At 48.6% G+C, this 9,915-nt stretch overlaps 1 protein-coding gene across 1 annotated transcript in view; it reads right to left on the bottom strand.

Annotated features, from left to right (window-relative positions):
- Positions 1-345: 345 nt before the first annotated feature.
- Positions 346-9,915, bottom strand: part of LOC121697789 (leucine-rich repeat neuronal protein 3) — a 17,238-nt gene continuing 7,668 nt past the window's right edge. Inside the window, exon 2 of the mRNA XM_042079496.1 lies at positions 346-3,437. Within this exon, the coding sequence (XP_041935430.1) occupies positions 885-3,020 (2,136 nt within the window). The 5' untranslated portion in view covers positions 3,021-3,437 and the 3' untranslated portion in view covers positions 346-884. The remainder of the gene's footprint in view (positions 3,438-9,915) is intronic.

The following is a 9,915-nucleotide window of genomic DNA, read 5'->3' on the forward strand; positions in this document are numbered from 1 at the left end:
CCACTTATTTAAACTATCAATTTCAAACAGCTCTGCTATGTCAAAGTCCTTAAAAATCCCCCAAAGATACATATTTTTGCACTTTATTAAGCATGTGTGCATGTATGTGTGTGATTGCAATAGTCAGTGATTGTGTGTGTGTGTGTGTGTGTTTGTGTGTGTATGTGTGTCTGTGTGTGTTGGTACGAGAATACTCTGCTTTATAACTCACACCAGCTTACTGACTGGCTATAGCACAGTAAATGTTTCTGTTACATTTTTTTTTTCAGGACAGAATATATAACAATTCTTATAGCAATGAAAAGACAAAATTTCTCTCTTTAAATAGAAAAAAAGATATATCTCATCAAAACTTTTACACCGCCATTGTTGTTGTCGTCTATTCTACAAGGGAGTTTTTTTTTTTCCTTTATGAAACGGGTGGCGTCTAACTCGTCTATGAATGCACAGCACAGACGGTATTGCTCAGGATCACAAGGACTGTTCCACTACTCTTTAACACATTTAACAGTCACAAGAGACAAAACTGGCTTCTTAGATCAACCCTGCAGACAGTCCGAGATGTGGCTCCCAGATTTCAGCAATGGCTTCCCAAGCCGACGCCACAGTCCTTAGGCCCACTGACGCAGAAAGGTTATGATAACAGAGGTTTGAACTCCTGTTTCTGTTCCTTTTATAGTTTTGGCCACCAACAATCCCACGATAAAAGTACATTTGCAACTGGTTTCCTGAAATGTCAAAGTTTGCCATGACAAAAACAGGGACGTTGTTATTTCAGAGAGTAGTGGCAGCTTGTCCTTCAATGACCCTGTCCTTTTGGCTGTGGCTATGAGAGTTTTTTTTTGTTAATTGATGTGGGTAACGCATCGTGTCTCTCGTTTATTTTAGAAAGCGTTGTCCGACACGTTTATGACTGTGGCTCTCACTTCCTCTGCGCCTGGCATGTCTTTGTCCGCCACCCAGAGCCGGGTGAAGGGGGAGTGCAGTGCCGCTTGCGGTGCCAACGGAGTTGTGGACCGGCACTTGCGCAGGTCTCCGTAGAGTTGCTGGTTCCCTAGGTGCACGTAGATGAGCAAGCAGGCGACCGACACGGCGGTGAGGAGCACGCCGAACACACTGATGACCGCCACGTCCCAGCGTTCGGACGCGAGCACCGCAGCGGCCACCGCAGTGGCCTCGACCTTCTTCGTGGTGACGTTGATGCACTTGGACCTCTGCGTGTGCAGCACGTTGGGGATGTCCACGCACACCTTGTACTGGGTGGCTGGAGAGAGGTGTGTCAGGTTGTACACCTTGACGTCGGACGGGACGCGGGCGGTGAATGCCACGGTGGGGTTTTTCGTGCCTGAGACGGTGAACCACTTGATGTTGGGCGCCAGGCTCCCGTGGGACGCCTTCCAGGACACCAGCACCGAGTTGGCCTCTATGGACTTGATGTCCACATTGAAGGAGTTGTTTGCCGGTTGCGGGAAATATCCGTTAACCTCCACCGAGACGGACTTCAGGTCGGCACCAATGAGGTTGTGAGCCACGCAGGTGTACAGGCCGGCCTCGCTCTCTGTGATGTCATAGATGTCGAACGTCCCCTCGGGGTGCATGTAGTACTTCTCGGTCACGGTGTTGGGCAGGACGCGCGTGCCCGCCGGCGTGATCCAGTAGATCTCCGGCTCGGGCTCGGCGAAGGCGCGGCAGTGGAGTGAGACGGCACTGCCGTTGGCCACGCTCAGGCGCGCCGGCAGGCTCTCAGGCGAGATGAGCGGCAGGCACGTCTCGGTCATCTCGCGGAAGTGCACCTGCCGCACGCGCTGGCCCTCGTACTCGGGTGGCTCCGAGCAGAAGAGGTAGTCGGGCTGCATGAAGCGCACGCGCGTCCGGTTGGCGCTCATCCAGCGAACCACGCAGTCGCAGCGGATGGGGTTGGAGTAGAGGCTGACCTCGCGCAGATTGGGCAGCGACTCCACGGTGACCCGATGCAGGGCACTCAGTGCGTTGCCGTTCAGCATGAGTGTCTCCAGGCGTGGAAGCTTCCGGAAGGCGCTCGGGTGGATGTAGGACAGCTTGGGGTTGTTGGTGGCCTCGATCTTGGTGAGCTCAGGGAGGTTGTCCAGGGCCAGGCTGTCGATGGACACCAGCTCCGGCATGCTGTTTATTTCCAGCTCCTTCAGGTGCGGCATGTCCACAAAATCACCCCGCTGGATCCGACCGATCGGGTTCTTGTTCAGGTCGAGGAACTTTAGGTTCTTGAGGTGCCTCAGGGCCCCATGTGGCACCTCGGGGAAGGTGTTGTCATAGAAGGAGATGCTCTCGAGGTTCTCCAAGCCGGCCAGAGAGTTGTCGGGTAACTGCGAGAGATTCATCCTTGTCAGGACCAGGCTCCGAAGGTTCCTCAGGGGCCTGAAGGTCAAATCGGGGATAGTGGGGATGGGGTTCTCGCCTATCATCAGGATCTCCAGGCTCGGCGTGGACTCGAACCACTCGCTGCTGATGGTCCGGAGCTGGTTGGAGTTCAGGTGGAGCCGCAGCAGGCCGCGGAGCCCCCTGAAGGCCGCCGGCGAGATCGACGAGATCAGGTTGTGGTTCAGGTAGAGCTCCTGAAGGCTCGGGAGGCGGGAGAGCGCGTCATCGGGCAACGTGCAAATCCAGTTCTCCTCCAGGTGCAGCGAGAGCAACTGCGGCAGACGACCCAGGTCCAGGTCGGCCACGGACGTCACGTTGTTTTGCGACAGGTCGATCTCGGACACATTGACGAGGTATTCCAAAGGCCGGTCGACCTTGACAATGTTGTTCGTCTGCATCATCAGCACCTGCGTGTCCGCGGGTAGTCTCTCAGGGACCTCGAAAAGCCCCAAGTCGTTGCAGTCCACCGTGGGGCCCTCTTTGTACACCGACGTCGGGGAGAACCAGGGCCGGACTTCACACACACAGGACTTGGGGCAATCGACTCTGGCCACAGAAGCTGGAACAAAGGCCGCCACAGCGAGCCCCATTAACAAACAATCCACAAGCCACACGTCCTTCATATTGGCCCACTGCCCTGCACTTCAGTAATTGGTCCTTGTAGATTAAGTGGTCCGCCTTCAAAAATAATGGATCATTGGTTTGCAGTGAGGGGTGACGATTGCTTGCACCCGTGAGATTCCCCAGGGATTTTTGGGTTGGTTGTTGTCTTTTTTTCCCCCCTCTTTCTTTTGCCCTCACATGCAGTGAACCCGATGTTAATTTTCTTGCTGGGGAATGGGTTTCAATTTGGAGTTAAGATCACACAGACCAGGTTACAACAAGGGCAGAAGGTAGAATAAAAACAAAAATCTCTGCAGAGGGGAAACAGTTCCACGGCTATAATGAACGGCAATGTTTAATCCTCTCTTTGACTTCTGCGGAGAAACATCTGCTCCTCTCGACGTGAGCTTCCATTGTCAGTCATAATCCATTTCCACCTGGAGAAAAAAGGAAAATGACAGAGAGAGTGACGAGAGTGTGAGATGATAAAAAAAAAATGAAGGTGACTGGGGGCACATCACAGCAGTCAGATTAAAGCATATTGACATTTACCAAAGTCACATTAAAGCACGTTGATATACGCTGGCATTTATATTGCATGGGCCCAGCCATCAAGCCAATGATAGTGTCCTTGACCTTCTCTATCTTATTTTGGGATGTAGCCACCGCCTGCCCCCACCCACCCCCTCTGCTATCCCACCCCACTGGTATGGCATTAAATGGTGGTATTATCGGGCTGGCTTTTCGTGTGATGTTACGGCAGATGTCTTTTTTGCTCATGAAATTTACTTGAAAGGCAAAGTTCTTAAGGCCGGTGAGCGGGTCGCGCAGCTGCTCTTTGATAATTCTTTCTATGCTCTGTTTTTTTTTTTTTCTCTGAGCTGAATGAATCATATGCGAGAGAGGGAGGGCAAGATGGGAGAGAAAGAGAGAGAGAGAGAGAGAGAGAGAGAGAGAGAGAGAGAGAGAGAGAGAGAGAGCAAGAGAAAGAGAGTGGGGGGGAGGCAGGAAGATAGAGGGAGAGAGAGAGATGGAAAAAGCCTCTTTTATCACATATCACTCCTGTGTTTCAAGCCTCCCTGCCTTTGTTTTGTCTTTTCCCCTTCGTCAATTAAGCGGTACGTGGTGTGCGGTGTGCGTGGCGTGGCGTGTGCGTGGCGTGCGGTGTGTGGTGTGCGGTGTGCGTGGCGTGTGCGTGGTGTGCGGTGTGCGTGGCGTGCGGTGTGCGTGGCGTGCGGTGTGCGTGGCGTGCTTTCTTGTTCTCCTCATGCCGTCAAACAGTGTTTTTGCCCCGCGTTGCTCATCAACGGCACCACAGCGGAAAAGGCAGCAAATTACAGAGCATGTGCAAGAGAGGATGAGAATGAAAGAGATGGTGTGAGAGCAAGAGAGAGAGAGAGAAGAGTGAAAGAAAGTGGGCTAGAAATAGAGCAGTAGAGAGAAAGGGAGGGAGGGGGCATACAGCAGAAGGGGGTGTGGAGGTGTGGGGTGATGGGATGAATGAGCAAGAGTGAGCGAGAAAGGAAATGATAGAGAAAGTGAGAGGATGCCAGCAAAAGAGAGGGAGAGAGAAAGAGAGAGATGAGTGGCAAAGAGTAAGGGGAGAGAAAGACAGAGAAGAGAGATTGAGGAAAAAGGGGAAGAAGAGGGGGAAGAGTGTGAGGAAGAGAGGGAGAGATGCTATGGAGCTTTTCCATCTTTCATCTCCGTATCAGAGCAATGGACTAGAAATGGAGAGGATGAAGGAACCTACCCCCCCACCCTGATTCTGTTCACTGAGGGTTGATGAGTTCTGTACAAAGAAAGAGGGATATCTGAATGGGAGAGGAGGCCCAGTGTTACAGTAACTCCACTTAGAAATGAGAGTATGTGTGGTGTGTGTGTGTGTGTGTGTGTGTGTGTGTGTTTGTACTGGGAACAGATTTGGAAGCATGGTTCTTGCAAGGTCTGGCTGGCTAATCTAAAACATGGACTGGCAAATGAACTACTGCAGTGCCAGTAGTGTGTGTGTGTGTGTGTGTGTTAACGAAATGAGGGTATATTGGCACAGGCCAATTTGGTACTTCTGTTCAGCATCTACAGTAATGAAAGTCATGACTGATAGCACTCTCCTTCCTTCCTTCTTTGACTTCATCTCATTTTCATTCAGTAATATGATCATCTCCAACAGCTTCAGCCCTATGTGCTGCTGATGATTCTCTCTGTATAGTTTATAGTACTGTTATTCAAATGACTGGCTTCATATACCTAAATGTCTTTTTTTCTGCTTTCGATAGCTTCTCCACAATTTTTACAGTCTTGAGATGATGATTCTTGTGGTGATGGTGATGAGGATGGATGTGTCCAATGAATTTATATTACAGTATACTACTCTCTTATTGGACTATTGGACAAGAACCCTCTATTGTATTAACTTTATTCAAATTACTTGAATCTCAGATGATCTAAGATGACGGCTTGTCATGATGATGATGATGATGATAATGATGATGATGATGGTCCTGTGAATACAGAAGCATGGCTTATTCCTTTTACTTTCATCTTAAAGGGGTGGTTCAGGATTTTGGACATAGGACCTCATTTCCAAGTAAGCAAGTGTGGTATTTATCAGTGGAGACCGTTTTCAACACGTTTCATCCAGTCGTTCTAATTGCAGAGTTCGCAGGTGCTAGGCTAGCGCAAGTCAACGGTATGTGCTAGCCTGCCACTAAAAACAGTCTTACCTACTCCAAAGGACACTCGAGGCAAATTCCAGACAATCGATGTTCTGTAAATGTCTGTGTTGATAGAATAGTGTAAGAAATACAACTACCCTCGCATCGCGTTGCAATAGTTATACTTTGTTCCCTGAAGTTGGTAGTAGTCATTTTGCATCTCAGCGGCGGACTGATATTACCAAGGCTACTACTAGGTATCCCCATTGGAGTGCGCTTTACTGTTTACTTTTTGGCGCAGTACTACTAACTGGAGCAAGTATAATTCCGCCGCGCCCCCTGGTTTGGTGGGCATCAACGTCTTACGTCTGCTGAGCTCCATGTACTACCAGTGCTGGGCTGTGATGTGCTGTAACGTGCCCCACGAGAGAGTCGTCTGACGTTATAATTTATTTGCCTTGGGTGTACTTTGGAGTGGGTAAGACTGTTTTTAGTGGCAGGCTAGCACATACCGTTGACTTGCGCTAGCCTAGCACCTGCGAACTCTGCAATTAGAAGGACTGGATGAAACGTGTTGAAAACGGTCTCCACTGATAAATATCACACTTGCTTACTTGGAAATGAGGTCCTATGTCCAAAATCCTGAACCACCCCTTTAAGAAATGCTTACTAGTAGTAGTTTAGTACACAATGAGTCATATCATGAAAGGGTCCATGGATTTCCAATAAGCACCAATGTGCAGTTTTTTGACGTCAATATTCTAAATACACCTAAAGAATTAGTCATCAAAATGGATTCTGCACACCTTTTATAAGTATAAGTATATATACTCTTTTGATCCTGTGAGGGAAATTTGGTCTCTGCATTTATCCCAATCCATCAATTAGTGAAACACACTGCACACAGTGAGGTGAAGCACACACTAATCCCAGCGCAGTGAGCTGCCTGCAACAACAGCGGCGCTCGGGGAGCAGTGAGGGGTTAGGTACCTTGCTCAAGGGCACTTCAGCCATGGCCTACTGGTCGGGGTTCGAACTGGCAACCCTCCGGTTACAAGTCCGAAGCGCTAACCAGTAGGCCACGGCTGCCCAATTTTGCTCAATACATGTAAACATTCAGATATTCAACTAAATGCTGTTCTTTACTGTAAAATGTCATTACATGTATTTTAAAATGTCATTCATCTTCTTCAGGCTCGCGTTCAGAAATGAGGCATCACAGCAGGGGTGCTAGCACCTCGCTAACATTGACATAAAAAAAAACAATTAATAAAGAAATATAAACCCTTATCACCAGCTTCCAGGCAGGTTTATGTTTATATAAGCAGACACATGTGCCTCTCTTATATTCCATTCCACCTCCCAAACTAAATAAAACCACAAAGTCATCCATATATTCTCTAACTGACCTTGACAATATTGATTTACGGATTGATGACTGACTGTATGGTGGCCTATAGTTGTATTCTGTAACCGCCCCCACCCCACCCTCCCCCTTCTCTATACTGGCTTATTTACCAAGTCAAAGCCATGTGATAAATTCCCTCTTGGAGGAGTAATTGGTTGCTGGACTCCTACATTGGTTTTCTTAGTGGAAGCACCCTGGCTGTTTGCCAGTGCATCGTGGAGGCGACGCCTTCTATTAACATTCAGGTCTTGCGCTGACACTTGATGAAAATATTACACATGCAATGGTACCTCTGTGTTTTCCCATCTTTCACATTATCATAACTCTTCTGTGCATTATCAACCCTACCCCCACCCCACCCCACCACACCCCCATCACCCCCACTCCCCTGGCCCCCTCCCCCTCCCCTCCCCTCCTCTTCCATTCAGACAAGGTTAGGCTATTTTGGGGGAGGCCAGATTTCTCTCCGCGGTACATGACTTCACATTACCAAACGGATTGCTCCATTTACTCGGCTCCATTATGAGAGATGCACGCGGAGGCCACACCTGAGCGAGTCTCTGCCGACGGCCCTGTCTTAGACCACAACACTGTCAACACCCTCGCAAGTGGCTCGCGATCAATGCTTCGAACCGTCTAGGGAGAATACCACAAATTTGTAAGTCCCAGTCACACACTGAAAACTCACCCTTACTTGTACTCACTACTTTACTTACACAGTTTAACTTTAATATTAACCAAAAGTGAATTTCATATTTTTTTTTTTTACTAATATTAGAAATGCACTGTGCTTACATGTGCAATTCATTATTCATGCATGTATTATTCACAGACAGCATTTAAATGCAAAGACTTACTAAAAAGTGCAGTTATTATTAAATAGACCTAAGGACATATATAAAGTGGGATCTATGATCTGTGCACAGGTCATAGCCATTGACTGAAACGTCACTTCTGTGCTTGCTTGCATTTTCTGTCAAGGTTTTTAAGGAGTGACTGTCGGTATTTTATTACACATTTAAAACATCTGCCCAACGTTCTGCCCATCATACACACACACACACACACACACACACACACACACACACACACACACACACACACACATACATACACCTACACACACTTTTCATATACTACACATTTAATACATCTCTGAAGCCTTGCCCTGCCTGGCAGTGGTCAAAACCACAGCTGCTGCATTTTTTTCTTCTCAACGGTGGTCGATATTCTGTGAAACAGGAGTCAGAATAATGATATTTAATTCATAGTTCTGAGGTCTAGGGGCTGCTTCTCCCCACCTACACATGCTCCAGGCGATGCCTGCGAGCCTGAGTCTGTCTGGGTGAATGGGGCTCTGCGCCGGGATAAACTGATTCAGTGATTTACTGTCAAGGCTTCGGGAACGCTGCAACAGCATCAGGCAGCTCCAGTGCGCTTTATTTCAGCCAAGAAAATGAATAGCCTGGGATGGTTAGCTCATTTTAAATATATGACACGGAGAGAGGCGGAGAGAGAGAGAGAGAGAGACAGAGTGGTGGAGGAGGATTAAAGAGAGGAGAAAAGAAGTGTGTGCTTCTACCCTCCATCTCTCTCTCTCTCTATGTGTATATGTATCTCAGTATGTGTGTGTGTGTGTTTCTGAAAGCAAGCGTCTATTTGGCCTCTGTTAATTAGCATTACTGGAAGAAAAGGGGGGGGGGGCAGCGATGGAAAACTCAGCAAGGCCTAGTTCTGTGGAGTGGTGAGAAGAAAGGGAGGATAAGGATGACCCTGAGGCTCCGATACTCTCTGAATCGCCACACACGGAGGATGGGCACGTGAGCAGGTTTCATGAGAGGTCAGGAGTGGACTCTTAAGAGCCGCTTCACCAGTGCCAAGCTTTTAGGGGTTTTTTCTTCTTCTTTTTGTTCAAAAAGGCCCAAAAAAACACAAAACAAATTCATTCCCCCAAATGCCTTTTTCTCTCTCTTGCCCATCCTTTTTGTCTCTGCTCTACATTTCCCTCCCTCTCCTCTCACCCCCCTCTCTCTCTCTCTCTCTCTCTCTCTCTCTCGCTCTCTCTCTCTCGCTCTACCTCTGTCAAACTCCCCTTTACTCCACGGCTTTCATCGTTTCCTTGGATATCACACCACTCTGCCCCCCCCCCCCCCTCTTTTCTCTTGTTGCATTTTAGGTCAAACACTGTCTCTTTCTCTCTCTCTTTCTCTCTCTCTCTCTCTCTCTCTCTCTCTCTCCTCTCCCTTTTGAACAGGATGTTGTTGTGTGCGAGCAGCGCGGCGGAAGCACCCCCTGCGGTGAGGCCCCGACCCGTTTTCACGCTGATGCTACCGCCGCCGCTGCCACTGCTGGCTGCGCCGTTTGGATATAATGCACTGCTGCACTCGCCCCCTCGGAGAGAACAATCCGACACCGCGACACCTTTTACCCACTGTGCAACCCCGCTCAGGTTCCTAGCGTCCAAAAGCCCCGACAGGCATTGGGCAGAGGGAGGGAGGGGGAGAGTAACAGAGTACCTCGCCAATGGGCAGTGGTCTCACGGCAGCAGCATATTTATTCCAAACATGAAAACACAGACAGACAGACAGACAGACAGACAGACAGACAGACAGACAGACAGACAAACAGACAGATAGATAGATACTGTAGGTATACAGTATACAGTATACATACATACATACATACATACAGAACATACATACATACAGTGAATAGAAACAGATGAGATTAATCACCCCTTACCCGGTTACTGCACTAAGAACAACATGAATCCTGCTGATGAGGTAACAGCAGTGCGGCTTGTAAAAGGAGATTGGAGGTGGATGTGGGAAGAGCGATCGGCAGTTTAAGAGA

Source organism: Alosa sapidissima, chromosome 22, assembly GCF_018492685.1.
Source record: "Alosa sapidissima isolate fAloSap1 chromosome 22, fAloSap1.pri, whole genome shotgun sequence".
In the NCBI taxonomy this organism is placed as follows: Eukaryota; Metazoa; Chordata; class Actinopteri; order Clupeiformes; family Clupeidae; genus Alosa; species Alosa sapidissima.